This window comes from Carassius gibelio, chromosome B2 (genome assembly GCF_023724105.1).
Source record: "Carassius gibelio isolate Cgi1373 ecotype wild population from Czech Republic chromosome B2, carGib1.2-hapl.c, whole genome shotgun sequence".
NCBI classification, from domain to species: Eukaryota; Metazoa; Chordata; class Actinopteri; order Cypriniformes; family Cyprinidae; genus Carassius; species Carassius gibelio.
The window spans coordinates 7,332,122-7,352,091 of NC_068397.1; the positions used below are offsets into that span (position 1 = coordinate 7,332,122).

Sequence of the window (19,970 nt, forward strand, 5' to 3'; positions counted from 1 at the left end):
ATGTCCTCATAAGTCACCCTCTCCTTGTAATACCTGTGTCATACCCATGTCATTATACAGAGTTGTGTCCTGATATGTGATATGTCACAAAAAAAAGAGCACACACACATACAATTTTTGAAAAGAAACTATTTAATAAAAATACCCTTACCATGAACACACAGTTCACTTCATGTCTTAAGTCACTTTTTGATATTGGGCAACTTTGGATCAAATTGACTCTTTGCATCTTTCTAAAGATACAGCTCACGTGCGCGCGCACTCTCTCTCCTGGTCTTTCTCATGACGTACCCACCCACCACCCACCCTCAGGTGAGAAAGCAGGGCTGTAATACATCTCACACACACTTCTGTTTGTGTTTCCAGTCTTTAACTTCGTTTTCAATATAAACAAACAAAAACTTCGTTCATGTGACGTTTCCATCAGTTCAGGGAATGATATAACGTCTTCATTACGAAGTTAATTGACTTTCCCTGGAGCTGCAGGGAAGTTCGTTTTTGTTTTTGTTTGGCGTCCCTTCTGTGCCGAGCAAGATTGCGCATAAATCGCAGCGCGAGGTGCGCCCGGTGCTGTCGAGACTGGGCGTCAGAGCGCGGGTGATCGCTACGGGCGTGCTGGGTGTTGTCATGGTGCTGGTGTTGGTCATTCTCATCCCGGTGCTGGTCAGTGCGGCGGGATCCGACCCGCGCTACGAGATGCTCGGCGCGTGCCGCATGGTGTGCGATCCCTACGGAACGAAGTCTCCATCATCAGCACCGACAGATAACCGCTTGGATCAGTCCCCGCCAACTTTCATTCGCGGTCCGAAAGGAGACCAAGGGCGCTCGGGACGGATCGGACCGAGGGGTCAGGCGGGACCGCAAGGTCCACCCGGACCTCCGGGTCCCCCCGGAGTCATAGGAGAACCGGGGCCACCAGGATTACCCGGTCCACCCGGGGTCACCGGTGTCATAAGCGCGGCGACGTACAGCACCGTGCCCAAAATCGCCTTCTACGCGGGACTCAAGAAGCAACACGAGGGTTACGAGGTGCTGAAGTTTGACGATGTGGTCACTAACTTGGGCAACCACTATGACCCCTCGAGCGGTAAATTCACCTGCTCCATCCCGGGGATCTACTTTTTCGTGTATCACGTATTAATGAGAGGTGGTGACGGGACCAGCATGTGGGCTGATCTGTGCAAGAATAACCAGGTAGCTCATAAATCCAGCTGTCATAATTTATATATCCCTCAATCAACAAATCAATCTATGCATCAATTGATGCATAACAAATCTTTATATTTAAGAAATAATTTTTTAAAATAAAATATGTATTTTTTTAAATATTTTCTAATAATCAACATTTTTATAATGGAACAATATTTGTAAAAAGGTTAGGTTTTTTTAATGCCCCATCTAGACTGATTGGAATATTACACATTTTACTAAATTAAAATGTTATCATATTTATATTTTTATTGCTTTTGCAGTATTATCATAATAACATTATGTTTTGTTATTATGTAAGTTCTAATCACATATAATATTCTGAAATTGCAAAAAGCCAGCATGTCCTCTTTAGGACAATAGCATTTAATAAATCAGACATATTTTATTAGAAAAAAAAAAGATGTTGCAAAAAATGTTCTTGAAAAAAAAAAAAAAAATGTTGCCTAGTCTTCAGACAATAATGCTAACTCCCATAGGGCAAATTTTGTTTTAAGGTGTTGTAATTAACATGGAGTCATAATACAATGTGTAAATATTTCATGGGATTAATAAAGTATTAACTGTTTCTAACACAAGTTTTAATCTTTCTCCTGCAGGTGCGTGCCAGTGCAATAGCGCAGGATGCGGATCAGAACTATGACTACGCCAGCAACAGTGTGATCTTACACCTGGAGCCTGGAGATGAGATCTACATTAAACTAGATGGAGGCAAAGCGCACGGGGGAAACAACAACAAATACAGCACATTTTCAGGCTTCATGGTCTACGCCGATTAACGGCCGTGGCATGGACTGCACTTTCAGATGTACCTCATTTTGACATCACAACGTCATCAGAGCGAGGTCACAAAAAAGTTTAACCCTCAAGCCTGTGACAACTCATGTCAGAGCGAAGGACAAGGAATTACTGAATGCATGAGAACACATCCTCTACACACAAATTAGTTTTTAGAAAAATCACTGTGATTTAGAAAAAAAATTCTTAAAGCATAACACTTATGATTGCAGTATTTTTATTGAGGGATTAACTGGCAGTGAAAGCAGAAAATCATTTGACATCATTCCATTCCATATGTGCCTACCTTACACTGACACAAGGCTGATCAGAAGTTGTTGTTACAGAGCACACGCCATTAGCCCGGAAATATAGTTCAGATAACATTTCTGAATAATTTATCATTGCTCATGCACAAATTGTCACATTGAAACCACAGTTCTGTACCGTTTTATATAAATGTCGTCATTTAAAAATATTACCACTGTCTGGTATGTGCAGTGTCATCAAATTATTGTGAATAAAATATATTGTATGATTTGCATGCGTGTAAGTTTGCTATAAAACTAAAAGCTCTACGTAAACAGTGCAGTACAGCAATCAACAAATGCAACTATGAAATATCCTTCACTTGATTACTTCAAGTGCATTTCTAATATTTTGCTATTCCTTTAAAAGCACTAAACTAAATTTATATGACAGTAAAATGGTAGTCCTGGATCTATAAACTAAAAAACGGAAATCAGTTTTTCATCCTCGAGGAAAAAAAAGGAAATGGGATTTTAAAAAGATTAATTAACATGCCATCTTCTTAAAAGTAGCTTACGATGTATTTAGGGTATTCCATCAGACCTTTGAATACACTAGTACTGTTCAACTTGTGATTCCCTGAGCTGTGATTCCTTTAGTGTAATTACTAATATTTTCTTTGCTAGTTCATCCAATTTAAGTCAAAAGCACCTATTTTCCATGACTCAGAGTCATGTTTTCATTTTACCCACTTGTTTGTGCTGAGAGAGTGTTGATCATAGAAGACTGGTGAATATTTGATTTGAATATTCCAGTTAGTGTTAAACTTGACATGTGAGCTATGGGTCTCAACTTTACCATTTTAATTAAAGGTTTTTTCTTGGCATCAATGGTCCCATGAAGAAAACCATTTTTTTTTTCATTGAAAGGTTCTTTGGGGATCCCATAATTGCTCTTCTATTGTGTTTCTACAAAAACCCTCAATTTAAACCTTTACTTTTAACAGTGCACCTGAATTAATACTCACCAAAGTAAGGATTTTAGCACCAAAATCAACAGTACAACAATGTTCCTAACAATAAAAATTTAAATCAATTTTTGGTATGTTAACTTGAGGAAGGAAATCGACTTTTAAGGCGGTTGGTTTATTTAAATGTCAGCCATTGTTTAGGATTCTCTATCAGTATTTTATCCACCTGGTTCTGAGTGATGCCTCGAGACAGCATTTTGGGAACAATATTCTTCAGGATGTGGGAGAAGCCATGACCGCCATACTTGGTCAGTCGGTGCTTGGTGTGGATATCATGGGCAATGAGGAGTCTGTCTTCATAACCTTCTTTGATAAGGAAAGCCAAGCTAGTGCAACAAAACAAAATGACTCTCAGTGATCTGTTGACTTCACATAAAATGAATAGTCTCAATTAAGCAGACTGGCATGTTTGTTACATAATCATTTACTGATTTCCAGACACAGAGGCAGATGTTTATGAACCAGTTACTGTAACGTATTGGCTGCTGTTCTTGCTGGACGCAGATACTTACGTCTGGACTCTCTGGCTGTCGCTGAGCATGTCAACATCAAGGTTAAACTGATAATTCAGCACCTCTGTGCCAAAGAGGTCATATTCAAGGTAGCTCCCCATCTTTGCAAACTCCAGCAATTCTTGCGGATCATAAATACTCCTACAAGGGAGACACACATTAGAGTCACTTTCAGATAGAATGTTTTTTAAATAGAACTGAAAGAGTTGTTGGAAGCTTTGTGTTTGTGATGATGAAGTCACATGAGCGTAGCTTTTTACTTCTGGCTTCAGAACACATAAAATTTGTGATCATCAAGATAAACAAAAAGTGTTTGAATGCATTATGCAGTTTTTTCCCCTTTGTCTCCTTACCTGTCTAGATGAGACATGACTGTTTTGGAGATATCTCCCCCTGCTTCTTGCAGAATGCGGATGGCCTCTCCAGGAGCGGCTTTGTTTCGTCCGGGGTGGATGATAACTGGGCAGCCGAGCTGAGTCTGAGCGTGAGCGGTGGCTCGCAGGACCTTCTTCTCGCTCTCTGTGATTGGCCAGCTCGTACCGATCTCTCCAATCACACCACAGCGGATATCTGTACCGTCTGCGCCATGGAGCACCTCATTGACAATGATATCAGTTAGCTTGAGGGGAAAAAAGATGAGAAATTTGAGAAATGGGAACAAATCATATCCATCTGTTTTATCAATAATTTTACAATGCATACTACTGGTCAAAAGTTCATAATAATTAAGATTTTTTATTTTAAGGTAGTTCTTCGAAGTTCTCAAAGGCTGGATTTATTTCATAAAACTACAAAAAATATTAGAATGTAAAATTACTGTTTATATTTTAATATATTTTAAAATGTAATTTATTCTTATATGGCAAAGCTACATTTTCAGCATCATTAGTCCAGTCTTCAGTGTCATGTGATCCTTCAGAAATCATTCTAATATGCTGATTTGGTGCTAAAAAACATTTCTTCTTATTATCAATGTGGAAAACAGTTGTGCTGCCCAATATTTTTGTGGAAAGCATGATACATTTTATTTTTCACAATTCACTGATGAATCGCAAGTTCAAAAGCATTTATTTGAAATATATTTTTATTAACACCTTATTTTAAGGACCTATTCTCGCTATTAACTAGTTGCTTATTAGCATGCATATTACAATTAACTGGCTGTTTATTAGTATTTATAAACTACATATTAATGCCTTATTCTGCATGACCATATTTTAGATCCCTTAATCTAACAACTACTTTACTAATTATTAATGAGCAGCACTTTTAGTCTGTCTGTAGAAACCAAGAAAAAATACAATTGCAATGTTTTGGATAAGATAAACAAAAAAAAAATATTTATTTAAAAATATTTATAATGCTTGAGATGATTTCTATGTCAAATCAACTGCCACCACAGGAATAACTTACATTTTAAAACAGAAACGGTTCTTTTAAATTGTAACCATATTTCACAATATTACTGTTTTACAGTGTTTTTTAAAAAAAAATATATATATATAGCCCTGGTAAGCATAAGAGACTTATTAATAAATAAATAAATCAATAAATAAATCAATAAATAAATGTTCCACACGTTTGACTGACAGTGTAGCTACAACACACACACAAACCTTCTCAACGGTCATTTTTCTTGTTTCATCAGAGTGGGTCACGTCCACATAGTACCCCGCTCCAGCTATGATATGCACACCCGTCTCTTTGGCCAGCTGCCGCAAAACGGGCAGATTTCGGGTGATGCCCGTGGTAGTGTTCTCCACTATGGATCCTCCTCCTGCTTTGCGGTAACATAACAGCTCTTCCTTCACCGCCTCGATCTCCTGACTCAACAGCAGGTTCTCATGGTGGCTGTACGGGTTCTGCTGCAACCAGTAAAGGTGTTTCATCTCGATGGGAGCAGCTGCAAGGCCCTCGTCTCCAGGTGCTGGGGGAACATGGCTGCACTCAAACGTCATTGTAAGGTGTTCGTGGGTCATGGTGCGGCCCAGGAGATCAGGCTCTATTAGACCCAGCACCGTCTGGACCTTACCGCTCTGTTCAGGCATGGTTCTGTGATCCTGTCCAACAAATGGTTACAGGTGTTAAAATAAATAGAGTTGCTAAGCACTGTTTATGTTGAACTGGCAACACAGATGTATGCAGTCTGTCAGTCTGAAATAAATAATTGCATGCTTGAAGAAGACGAAGTGCATGCTTGGCTGGTGTAAAACTGTAGGCTGCTGTACAAATGACTCATCTTGGCTGTCTCATAAGATATGTAATGGGTTAGCCACGCCTTGGTAGTTCGGACTTTCACTTTGGGCTTATGGAGAATACAGACTGTATTTAATGCAGTCTATTGAGTTCCAAATACGGAATGCACAAGTAAAATCACAAATGTAAAACAAATGCATGCATTAAGATGCACGTTCGTGCCGTCGAGTATATAAATATAACCGCGCAACTGTATTCACATCAAACAACAAGCATATTGAGATTAGACACAGAACTACACCGGCAGCGAGACTTGACAATAACAATCGTTTAAAAAGTTCACCACAACAGGCGATAAGCATGCAGTGTTACTAGCTGTTATTATTTAATCACAGGACTTGATGCAGTTAGTGATTCATAACAAACAATAAAGGATAAAGTGAGCAACAAGACCTGTAAGCAAGTTCAACTTCCAATTTGCAGCACTGACAGCCCGGAGCAACAAGGTCTCGCGATTTTACTTGTAACGCGAGACTTGATGTTACCTCTACCTCTACGGAGTTAAACACGGTGTTCAAAGCAAAATAATGAAATTAATAAATAATAAAATATTTACGAACGAATGCAGTCCCTCTAATTCGAAGATGTGGATAAATTTAGACACTTCGCCTGTTTTTAAACTTTGAGTCCCTTTTGCCACGCCCCTTTCTGTTCACTGACGTCTATGAGAGGTACTTTATTATATAAGGGGCTCTTTGTGGAAATCGGGATTCGGAAAATACATCCTCACTCAAGTGAGTGCCCTTAACAAAAAATAAAGCCTGTATTATGAAACAGAACATTTGGAAACTATTTATCACTATGGAGCCGTAGGGTACTATTTTTGTGACAGCCTATGTAATGTTTAAACAATAACTGCTGTGTTTCTATGGTAGTCCATGGTGGAAAAACAGCTTTAACCTGCTTAGACTGGCACACAAATATCACATTTTCCTGCAGATGCATTAGAAAATTAATTTAGCATGTTGAACTATTATTTATTTATTTATTTAATTAAATTAATTTATTGTGCTTGTGTCAAGATTTATATGACCTGCTGCTATTTTTTTTTTTATATCCTATTGAAAACTATTTGCCAGATGTACATAAGGGATATCATAAATCTAGTTAAATTGTATTCTTTGTTATTAGAATCACATCAACTGACTAATGCCAACATACTTTGCATATTAAGAAACCAATTTGTATGCAACAAAGTGAACATATAAGCTTGATCTAACCATTGATCCATGATTTTAAAGTGGCATGTTGAACTGTGCGCCAGTCTGATCTAACTAATAGTGACAGGTCCTGGTGAGTTATCTGACCAGGGATTCGTGTACAAAATTAGTCCTGAGAGAGAGCAGGAAAGACTATTATGTATCAACCCATTGCAAATTGCCAAACAGTGGTGAGCTTCTCATGTCACTTTCAATTCATCCCCTGTGAAATATAAAAAGCCTGCACTCACTGTTAGTAAAGCCATTTAGCAGAATCAGTAATCTGATTTTTTCCTGATCTTGACTTGGCTTGTTATTAGTCCTGTTCATCTTTTTTCTTATATCTTTTATAATCCATTGATAACAATTTGCTGTGTATGATGAGATTACATAGTTGTCAATATTGTTTCTGACAGTGCAGCCACAGAAAATAATAAAAAGGCCCATCAGAGCCTACAAGATCCATATGTCTATACATGGAATGAATTATGATAGCTCATTAGATTTTTCATCGGTATAATATTTTTTATAGATGTGTATCAGCTAACAAATGGCCCAGATGAGTCAATGGTCCTTATTGAATACTCCAGATAGGGCAAAAAAGGCTTTCCAAACCCTGATATAAATTGTGGTCCACAGTCTGAGACAATGTCTTCAGGAATTCCATTGTATCTGAAGATGTGATTAAACATGAGTTCGGCAGTCTCCATTGCCGTGGGAAGGCCCTTTAAGGGGAGAAGATGACAGGTGTTACCATCAGAGGCAGGAAAGTCTGTGATGAAATCCACCCCTAACTGTGACCATGGGCAGATGTAAACGGGCAGCAGGAGTTTGCCAGATGGTAAGTGGCGAGGGCTGTTCAAGATGGCACAGTCGGAACAACCTTGGACAAACCTTCTCACATCACTGGCCATGTTGGACCACCAGAAGCAGTCCTTCAGCAGCGAGAGGGTGCTTTTGGCCCCTGTGCAGGGGCGTGTCATCCCCCCCCCCCCCCCCAAAAAAAAATAATTACTCTAGGCTATAAATACTTGGATTATTATATTATTATATAGCCTAGTGTTTATTTACTGATAGACAGTCAAAAATACAAATTAATAAATATTATATTTATAAAAGGTTTTATTTATTTCTAAAATAATAACACACCACAGATCCTCAATAAACAGTTACAAAAACAGTGACAGAAATAGCGCATGGATATGTCACGTGATTAAGAAATGATTTGACTTGTCAGACAAGAGGTGAGTTAATCACAGACTGAAGACCAGGTAAATAATTAATTAATCTTTTCTGTATCTTATAGCATTTTATTTTTGTGTTGTTTGTAGTGTGATCAACGTTTGCGTACTAGATGTGTTGGGGAAGTAACACGTAACATTTAAATTACATTTTGCTAAAATGAACGAAATGACTCGAAAAAAGATTCGTTCATTTTGCTAAATGCGGCTCAAAAGTCTGAGTCGGTATAATGATCCGAACTTCACATCTTTACAAACTTTAATTGAGGACAGTAAGAATGTTAGGGCTCTAGATACGGCTTTGGATGCATCTAGCTCAGGGATTCCTGTACATGGTCCGGTTCCGGCGACAGAGCCCCAGCAGCAGGGCAACTGGGTGACGGTGAGGCAGCATAGTCGTGGGTCAAAACACCGCTCTTCTGTTCCGATCAAAACATTAAACAGGTTCTCCCCACTCAGAGATGCACCCGCTGAGAAACCTGATGAAAGTGCTCTAGTTATTGGTGATTCTATTGTACGGAACGTGAATATAGAGACACCAGCCACCATAGTCAAATTTTTACCTTTCGGTAAACTCTTTCACCTAGATATCACACTATAGAGACTGTGTCTGTTCCCCAAACTAGAAAATACAAAAAACGTCCAAACCAAGTTAAGGCTAACAATTTAATTGAGGTTCAACAAATAAAAAACAAATGCAATATGGATAAACAAATGATAAAGCTTGGCTTATTGAATATCAGATCCATTTCTACGAAAACACTTTTTGTAAATAATATGATAACTGATCATAATATAGATGTGCTCTGTTTGACAGAAACTTGGCTAAAACCTGATGATTACATTATTTTAAATGAGTCCACCCCCCAAGACTACTGTTATAAACATGAGCCGTGTCTAAAAGGCAAAGGGGGAGGAGTTGCTTCAATTTATAACAACGTTTTCAAGATTTCTCAGAGGGCAGGCTCCAAGTATAACTCGTTTGAAGTAATGGTGCTTCATATAACATTATCCAGAGAAACCAATGTTAATGATAAATCCCCTGTTATGTTTGTACTTGCTACTGTATACAGGCCACCAGGGCACCATACAGACTTTATTAAAGATTTTGGTGATTTTACATCCGAGTTAGTTCTGGCTGCAGATAAAGTTTTAATAGTTGGTGATTTTAATATCCATGTTGATAATGAAAAAGATGCATTGGGATCAGCATTTATAGACATTCTGAACTCTATTGGTGTTAGACAACATGTTTCAGGACCTACTCATTGTCGAAATCATACTCTAGATTTAATACTGTCACATGGAATTGATGCTGATAGTGTTGAAATTATCCAGCCAAGTGATGATATCTCAGATCATTATTTAGTTCTGTGCAAACTTCATATAGCCAAAATTGTAAATTCTACTTCTTGTTACAAGTATCGAAGAACCATCACTTCTACCACAAAAGACTGCTTTTTAAGTTATCTTCCTGATGTATCCAAATTCCTTAGCATATCCAAAACCAACAACTTGATGATGTAACAGAAACTATGGACTCTCTCTTTTCTAGCACTTTAAATACAGTTGCTCCTTTACGCTTAAGGAAGGTTAAGGAAAACAGTTTGACACCATGGTATAATGAGCATACTCGCACCCTAAAGAGAGCAGCCCGAAAAATGGAGCGCAGCTGGAGGAAAACAAAACTAGAGGTATTTCATATTGCTTGGCGGGAAAGTAGCATATCCTACAGAAAAGCATTTAAAACTGCTAGATCTGATTACTTTTCTTCTCTTTTAGAAGAAAACAAACATAACCCCAGGTATTTATTCAATACAGTGACTAAATTAACGAAAAATAAAGCCTCAACAAGTGTTGACATTTCCCAACACCACAACAGTAATGACTTTATGAACTATATACTTTACTTCTAAAATCGATACTATTAGAGATAAAATTGCAACCATCCAGCCGTCAGCTACAGTATCACATCAGACAGTGCACTATAGACCCCCTGAGGAACAGTTCCACTCATTCTCTACTATAGGAGAAGAAGAATTGTATAAACTTGTTAAATCATCTAAACCAACAACATGTATGTTAGACCCTATACCATCTAAGCTCCTAAAAGAGGTGCTTCCAGAAGTCATAGGTCCTCTTCTGACTATTACTAATTCCTCATTGTCATTTGGATATGTCCCCAAAACCTTCAAACTGGCTGTTATTAAATCTCTCATAAAAAACCACAACTCGACCCCAAAGAACTTGTTAATTATAGACCAATCTCGAATCTCCCTTTTCTGTCCAAGATACTAGAAAAGGTGGTATCCTCACAATTATATTCCTTCTTAGAGAAAAATGGTATATGTGAGGATTTCCAGTCAGGATTTAGACCGTATCATAGTACTGAGACTTGCTCTCCTTAGAGTTACAAATGATCTGCTCTTATCATCTAATCGTGGGTGTGTCTCTCTATTAGTTTTATTGGATCTTAGTGCTGTGCACAGCATTCTTTTGCATAGACTTGAAAACTTTGTTGGCATCAGTGGAAGTGCATTAGCATGGTTTAAATCGTACTTATATGACCACCATCAGTTCGTAGCAGTGAATGAAGATGTATCATATCGATCACAAGTGCAGTATGGAGTACCTCAAGGCTCAGTACTAGGGCCGCTACTCTTCACGCTTTATATGTTACCCTTGGGAGATATCATCAGGAAACATGGTGTTAGCTTTCACTGTTATGCTGATGATACTCAGCTCTATATTTCCTCGCAGCCCGGTGAAACACACCAATTTGAAAAACGAATGGAATGCATAGTCGATATAAAAAATTGGATGACGAGTAATTTCTTACTGCTAAATTCAGAAAAAACAGAGGTGTTAATTATAGGGCCTAAAAACTCTGCTTGTAATAACCTAGAACACTGTCTAAGACTTGATGGTTGCTCTGTCAATTCTTCGTCATCAGTTAGGAACCTAGGTGTGCTACTTGATCGCAATCTTTCCTTAGAAAGTCACGTTTCTAGCATTTGTAAAACTGCATTTTCCATCTCAAAAATATATCTAAATTACGGCCTATGCTCTCAATGTCTAATGCAGAAATGTTAATCCATGCATTTATGACTTCAAGGTTAAACTATTGTAATGCTTTATTGGGTGGTTGTTCTGCACGCTTAGTAAACAAACTACAGCTAGTCCAAAATGCAGCAGCAAGAGTTCTTACTAGAACCAGGAAGTTTATTAGCCCAGTCCTGTCCACACTGCACTGGCTCCCTATCAAACATCGTATAGATTTTAAAATATTGCTTATTACTTATAAAGCCCTGAATGGTTTAGCACCTCAGTATTTGAATGAGCTCCTTTTACATTATACTCCTCTACGTCCGCTACGTTCTCAAAACTCAGGCAATTTGATAATACCTAGAATATCAAAATCAACTGCGGGCGGCAGATCCTTTTCCTATTTGGCTCCTACACTCTGGAATAACCTACCTAACATTGTTCGGGAGGCAGACACACTCTTGCAGTTTAAATCTAGATTAAAGACCCATCTCTTTAACCTGGCATACACATAACATACTAATATGCTTTTAATATCCAAATCCGTTAAAGGATTTTTAGGCTGCATTAATTAGGTAAACCGGAACCGGAAACACTTCACATAACACCCTATGTACTTGCTACATCATTAGAAGAATGGCATCTACGCTAATATTTGTCTGTTTCTCTCTTGTTCCAAGGTCACCGTGGCCACCAGATCCAGTCTGTATCCAGATCAGAGGGTCACTGCAGTCACCCGGATCCAGTACGTATCCAGACCAGATGGTGGATCAGGACCTAGAAAGGACCTCTACTGCCCTGAAAGACAGTGGAGACCAGGACAACTAGAGCCCCAGATACAGATCCCCTGTAAAGACCTTGTCTCAGAGGACCACCAGGACAAGACCACAGGAAACAGATGATTCTTCTGCACAATCTGACTTTGCTGCAGCCTGGAATTGAACTACTGGTTTCGTCTGGTCAGAGGAGAACTGGCCCCCCAACTGAGCCTGGTTTCTCCCAAGGTTTTTTTTCTCCATTCTGTCACCGATGGAGTTTCGGTTCCTTGCCGCTGTCGCCTCTGGCTTAGTTGGGGTCACTTCATCTACAGCGATATCATTTACTTGATTGCAAATAAATGCACAGACACTATTTGACTGAACAGAGATGACATCACTGAATTCAATGATGAACTGCCTTAACTATCATTTTGCATTATTGAGACACTGTTTTCCAAATGAATGTTGTTCAGTGCTTTGACGCAATGTATTTTGTTTAAAGCACTATATAAATAAAGGTGATTGATTGATTGATTGATTGATTGATTGATTGATATCACTAGTGTCTCGACTTCCCACATTTGAAGTCCGCGATGAGCGTTGTTTCTCTGACGATGCTGCACTTCTTTGAATAGCGAACTTCAGTAGAGTCTATAAAAGTGGGTGGAGTGAATCAAGGGAGTGCACTGTGCTCTGGTGAAATACTGTACTCCAGGTGGACAGCCCGGCGGAGTGGCGGTGGAAGCATTGAAGGAGGGGGTAGGATTGAAGCCCCACTGGATGGGACTTATGATGAGTTCTTTGGAAATGATGGGTTCCGGTTCCTCACTGATCTCCTCTGGGGTATGGAGTTGAGAGAGAGCATCAGCTTTCATATTCTTGGGGCCTGGACAACAGGAAATGGTAAAGTTGAAGCAATAAATAGTGCCAAATGTGCCTGGTAGGGGTTGAGCCCTCTTCAATCAATCAATCAGTCACCTTTATTTATATAGTGCTTTAAACAAAATACATTGCGTCAAAGCACTGAACAACATTCATTTGGAAAACAGTGTCTCAATAATGCAAAATGATAGTTAAAGGCAGTTCATCATTGAATTCAGTTATGTCATCTCTGTTCAGTTGAAATAGTGTCTGTTTTTATTTGCAATCAAGTCAATGATATCGCCTCTTGGCATCTTGCAAGTATTGTAAGGTCTTGTGATCAGTAAGGACACTCAAAGGATGTTGTGCATCATCCAACATTGCTTCCATTCCTCAAGGGCCAGCTTTATAGTGCGGAGTTCCCTTTTGCTGATTTCATAATTTCTCTGCCGGGCTGAGTTTGTTGGGAAAAAGGCTCATGGATGGGGTTTATCTGGATTCCTCTGCTGCTGAAACAACACCCCTCCTACCCCAGTGGTGGAGGCATTCACTTCCACAACAAAGGGTTTGTTGAGGTCTGGGTGGATGAGGAGCGGTGCGCTGGTGAATGCCTCTTTGAGTAGTTGGAATGCTTCTGTGGCAGCTGGTGATCAGGACAGAGACTTGGGCTCGTTCCTCAACAAACTGGTGAGTGGACAGGTGATGGAGCTGTAGTTGTGAAGTTTGAGAATCCCAGGAAGCGCTGAAGTTCCTTGATGGTGGTAGGAACGGGTCCAGTTCTTAATGGTTTCCACCTTCCTCTGGTCCATCTGGATGCCACCGCTGCTGATGTTTTATCCAAGGAACTGCACTGAGGATTGATGGAAGGAACATTTCTCAGGTTTGAGGAAAAGATGGAATTCTCCTAGGCCTTTCAGGACCTCTGTAACAAGGTGGCGATGTTCAATCATACTCCAGGATAAATGAATATCACCTGGTACTATCATTTGGTACAAGTACTGTGGCGGTCCAACGTGATGAAAACGTTGGCTCCAGTGAGATGTTCAATTGCCACTGGAACGAGGGGAAGTGGATAATGGAACTTCACCTTTATCTTTTTGAGTGCCTGGTAATCTATACAAGGCTACAAGACTCTGTCCTTCTTGGCCACGAAGAAGAAACTCGAAGCAGCAGGGGATGTTGAAAGACCTTGTTGTAAAGCCTCTTCAATATACTCCTCCATGGCCTTCTGCTCGGGGAGTGTGAGTGGATAAATCTTACCATGGGGCACTAGCTCACCCGGTTACGGAAGGAAACTCACAAAGAGGATTAGAATGAAACAGGTGACTTTTATTGAATGCAACTGAGACAATTGGGAGAAATGTAAGGCGAGTAGGAAGATCAATTCACAGTACAGACTTGAGGGCTTCTTTTGACACAAAAGATCATGCTGTTTTAATAGAACATCTTAGAGATTACATTGGAATTAATGATGTTGCACTTAAGTGTTTTTTTTCTTATTTGCAGGATAGGACTTGTTCTGTTAAAATTGGAAATTATGTTTCTACATGTGACATTGTCAGTTTTTCTTTTTTAATAAATGTGCAAAAATGTCAACAATTCTGTGTTTTTCTGTCAATATGGGGTGCTGTGTGTACATTAATGAGGGGGAAAAAAGAACTTAAATGATTTAAGCAAATGGCTGCAATATAACAAAGAGTGAAAAATTTAAGGGGGTCTAAATACTTTCCGTACCCACTGTACATGTCAACTTAATAGACTAACACTAACCTAACAGTCACTAACGGGAGAGTTAGTTAACATGCAGTTCCAAGTTACTTAGTAGAATGCCTAAAGTGGGCTATAAAAATAAAGTGTAACATTTTAATTTAATTTTATATAGTCTGACAGTTCATACACAGTGAACACAGTGAATTAGACGACACTCTATGAGATGATGTGATACACTGGTCAAAAGTTTGATATTTAAAATCTTGGGGGAAAAAATGAAGTGTTGACTCTTTTGTGCATCCCCTAAAACTCAAATTTACATGCAGATAAGTCATCTCTTTGATGCCTGTTTATATTTTCTGACCAATTTCTGTATCTCACCTGAGCAAATAAATCTTTTGATTGGTGGATAAAGTTTATCTTGACACATCTGTGGAAGCATCAGGCAGAAGATTATTCAAAGCTGACACGGTTCTGCAGCCTTGGGTGTGAATTAGTTCAGCATAATCTCTGCATTCTGCTTGATAGACTTGTGACCCATCACAGTTTATGCAAATCAGAGATTCTTTGGCACAAGACTGGGAGATTCATATCAGTGTTCAGTTTTCTCATAACACATCTGAAGTGTTGAGAGAGGTCTTCAGTTTGTGCTGAGCCAAAAATGCTGTGTATACTGCCAGACAGAAGCTTCCACGTACATCTGTGCGAGAAGTAGGCCAGAAAAAGCCCTTTTTAGCCACTAGCAACATTGTTATTCTATACATTAATTAAACCTCAAATGATAGTTGATTATTATTATTACTTTTTTCACAAAAAGAGTGAAAGTTTTGTGTATGTAGCAGTAATCATCATTTCATATGGTGTGTTGTTTTCAAGACCAGTTCGAAATAACTGAGCTTCTGCCATGTGGTGTAAAACAGACACCTGTTTGAATGCTACACCTCAGCTGACTGAAACAAGAATACTTCAGTTGTTGAGTAGTTAACCCAAACATAAAATTAACAGAAAATGTACTCACCCTCAAGCCATCCAGGATGGCAATGGGAGAGCAAATATGAAGAAGTTTTGCATTGCATCACTGGCTCACCAATGGATCCTCTGCAGTGAATGGGTGCCGTCAGAATGAGAGCATAAAAAGCTGATAAAAACATAACAATAATTTGCAAGTAATCCATAACACTCAAATTACTCAAGCAACAATTAAGTTATTATTTTTAAATAATTGTTAAATGTATTGTTAATAGAATAACTGTTGCCTCTGTTATAAGGTGAGAGAGGAGCCAATAGCGAAATGACAGTCAATAGGTTCTTTTATAAAAGGTAAATGAGGCAGCCACCAGTAGGGTGAAAAAAAAAAAGAAATCCTCTTGAAAAATAATCACAACGGACACAGCCAAAACATCAGGCCAGTAATCAGCAATGGAAAAATCTTCTTGAATTCAATCTTATACAGAGTTCAACGAGGAAGCTCGGGCACAGATGGTGGCTAGCCTCTGGTCACACAGGAGTGTACAAAGATGAGGCACAGCGGGGTACTGCAGTAGTTCTATCAAGCGCAGCACTGATACAGAGCAGAACATACAGTAGGTTAGAGCAAAGCAAATAATACTAGCTGCTAGATGAAACCACGAAAAGACAGGACAGGACTAAATAGAGAGGAAGTGCAACATGAGACTTCTTTATCAGTGGTTAACAAACAATCTGAGAAAGAGACAGGAAGAAGAGAGGGAGAAGTAGCAAACGCAATCAGCGGGAAAAGGGGACAGGTGTGATGTTCTTAGAGTAAAGCAGGAGAAGATAGGGAACAGCTGGGAAGAGGAGAGTGTATGATTGATTGTGCTGAAAGGCCGGTGGCTAGAAGAGGGCATCAGAGGATAGAAAGAGCCAGGCTTATGACAGTGGCCGCTGACAGTGGCCATTGAGCGCCCCCTGGTACTCCTAAGGGGGAAGACTGTGAGAGGGCCATACCCCTCCCAGTCCACTAAGTATTCGTAACCGCGACCATGACGGTGAACCTCCAGAAGTCTTCGGACTTTATAAACGGGAGTGCCCTCAACTGAGACGAGAGGGTGTGAAGGACATGACGGGGCGCGTATAATGGGCTTAACGCAAGAGACATGGAAGGTCAGGGTGGACCCGACTGAGATTAGGAGGACGTTTTAGCTTGACTGAGACAGGACTGGCAATCTTAGAAATCCGAAAATGACCGATAAAACGAGGTCCCAGTGTCCGCGAAATGAATTGAAGAGGTAGGTTATGGGTGGAAAGCCACACCTTTTGACCGCAATGATAGCGGGGGCTCTTGACACGATGACTATTCGCCGCTACGCACATCCTAGTCCTAGAAAGACAAAGAGCTGACCTCACCCTCTTCCAGGTTCGTCTGCAACATTTAATGTATGCTTGGACAGACGGAATGCACAAATCTGAATCCTGCGAGGAAAATAAAGGTGGTTGGTATCCAGGGCAACTTTGGAAAGGCGAGAGATCAGTTGCGGAGGATGGGGAGAAAATTATGGGTGTTTTCGGCTTAGGGGAGCTGCTCGGACCAAGACGCAGGATTTTTAAAAGCGAGACAATTTGATTGGCCCGTTAGGCCTGACAATTGGTCTGGGGATGGAACCCGGACGAAAGACTGGCGGAGGCCACGATCAGATGGCAGAATTTCTTCCAAAACTGAGAGGTGAATTGGGTGACCCTGTCAGAAACTATATCAGAGGGAAAACCATGGAGTTTAAAAACGTGATCGACCAAACATACATTAACGTGACGCCACTCCTCCAAAGCCAAATGAATGGCGAGTAGCTCACGATCGCCGACATCATAATTGCGTTCATGAGGCGACAGACAGTGTGAAAAATAGGCGCACGTGTGCACCTTGCCATCAGAAGTTCAGCGTTGAACGTGCTGAATATGAACCCGAAGAGAGGGTGAAAAAACTGGATGTTGTCTAGGTAAACAAAGACAAAGATATTCAGCATATTGCGAAGAAACGAGCGTTTACGAGACCGAAAGGAAGAACCCGGTATTCAAAGTGCCCGGGAGGAGTATTGAACGAGGTCTTCCACTCTCCACCCTCCTTTATGTGCACCAAATGGTAAGCATTGCGCAGGTCTAACTTTGTGAAAAACGTGGCTCCCTGCAAGATCTCAAAATCGGATGACATAAGTGGCAAATGATATTTATTCTTTACCGTTATGTCATTGAGCCCCCGATAATCTATACAGGGACGCAAGGACCCATCTTTCTTTTTCACAAAGAAGAAACCTGCGCCGGCAGGAGAGGAGGAGGGAACAATGGTACCCACATTGAGAGCCTCTGAGAGGTAATTCTCAAGACCTTCGCGCTCAGGAATCGACAGAGAATACAGTCTACCCCACAGTGGTGTAGTACCGGGAAGGAGATTGATGCTACAATCATAAGGGCGATGGGGGGGAAAGAAGTGGCTTGGGAACGACTGAAAACTGCTTGCAGATCACGATACATATCTGGCACCTCAGACAAAGCACCTGGCTCCTCCTGAAACACAGAAACAGAAGAAACAGGAGGGATGGCAGAAACAAGACATTTAACATGACACAACGGTTCAATGACAGAATAGTTCCTTTAGACCAGTTAATATGGGGATTATGCTGAACTTACCAGGGATGACCTAGCAGTATGGGAGAAAAAGGAGAACTGAAAATTAAAAAGGAAGTGGTCTCGTGATGGTTTCCAGAGACCGTGAGAGACAATGCAACAGTCTCACGGCAGACCTTGAGAAGGGAACACCATCTAGGGCAAAAAGGGAAGTGGCCTCCTCTAGATCAATGAGAGGAATACCTTGCTTGCGGGCCCATGCTTCGTCAATTAAATTTCCCTCGGCCCCAGAGTTAATCATGGCGCTGGTAGAGACAGAGGAACCCTGCCAGTCCAGATGTACCGGGATGTTAGTGTTGGTCTTGTGAGAAGGGACCAGAGGAGTAGCGCTTGCCAGTACCCCTCCCATTAATGGCAAGCATTGGCTTTTACTTGACACGTTGACACAAAATGCGTGACGGAACCACAGTAGAGACAGAGGCGGTACAAAATTCTCCATTCTCTTTCCTTGGGAGAGATACGTAAGCCCCCCAGAAGCATGGGTTCTGGAGCAGCTTCTGCAACAGTAGAAGGATGGAGAAAAGGAATGGGGGTGGAGAGAAAGAACCAGTCGCAGTATACCTCGCTCGTTGTCACAGGTGGAAACGCTTCTCCACTCGGATGGCGAGGTCGATGAGTGGATCGTAAAGACTGGGAACCTCTCTGGTGAGGATCTCATCCTTGACCTCTGCGTTGAGCCCTTCCAGGAAATGGGCCACCAGCGCAAGTTTATTCCAGCCGTAGGTTGTTGCAAGAGTGGGAAACTCTTCTGAAAAATCAGTGGCAGAAGATCTGCTCTGGCGAAGAGATGAGAGCAAGCAAGAGGCCTTGGCTCCATGGGCAGAGCGATCGAAAACACGAATCATCTCCTCTTTGAACAGAGAAAAACGATCCAGAAAGTCGAACGACACTGGGTAGGCTCACCCGAGTAACACGGTGGATTAATTATTCTAGGTTCAGGAGACACGGGCAGTTGAGCTGATGAGTAGGACTCATGACTAAGATGATGCAGCTGCGTGGTGAGATCTGCCAAAGATTCCACGCGTCTCATAACAGTCAGCTCCTCTTTGTGCATGCCCAGCAAGGCACCTTGATGCTCGACAGCAACTTGAAGGGATGTGTTGTTCGCTGGGTCCATCTTGGTCAGATTGTACTGTTATAAGGTAAAAGAGGACCCAATAGCGAAATAACAGTCAATAGGTTCTTTAATAAAAGGTAAATGAGGCAGCCACTAGTAGGGTGAAAAAAAAACAGAAATCTTCTTGAAAAATAATCACAACGGAAACAGGAACGGAATAATCTTCATGAATTCAAGCTTAGACAGAGTTCAATGAGGAAGCTCGGGGACAGATGTTGGCTAGCCTTTGGTCACACAGGAGTGTACACAGATGAAGCACAGCGGGGTACTGCAGTAGTTCTATCAAGCGCAGCACTGATACAGAGCAGAACATACAGTAGGTTAGAACAAAGCAAATAATACTAGCTGTTAGATGACAGGACAGGAC

General features: G+C 40.6%; 2 protein-coding genes across 2 annotated transcripts; one reads left to right on the forward strand and one right to left on the reverse strand.

The window, feature by feature from the left end:
- The first annotated feature begins 322 nt into the window (after positions 1-322).
- c1ql3b (complement component 1, q subcomponent-like 3b) lies at positions 323-2,218 on the forward strand. The gene is made up of 2 exons (XM_052548579.1): positions 323-1,194; positions 1,809-2,218. The coding sequence occupies exons 1-2, from the start codon at positions 628-630 to the stop codon at positions 1,986-1,988; spliced, it is 747 nt and encodes a 248-aa protein (XP_052404539.1). The 5' UTR covers positions 323-627; the 3' UTR covers positions 1,989-2,218.
- On the reverse strand, positions 2,208-6,594 carry LOC127951010 (phosphotriesterase-related protein). Its single transcript, XM_052548578.1, has 5 exons — positions 6,427-6,594; positions 5,394-5,837; positions 4,131-4,396; positions 3,778-3,918; positions 2,208-3,591 (listed from the first exon to the last, which is right to left on the reverse strand). Exons 2-5 carry the CDS (start codon positions 5,823-5,825, stop codon positions 3,381-3,383), a joined length of 1,050 nt encoding a protein of 349 aa, XP_052404538.1. The 5' UTR covers positions 5,826-5,837; positions 6,427-6,594; the 3' UTR covers positions 2,208-3,380.
- Positions 6,595-19,970: the final 13,376 nt, after the last annotated feature.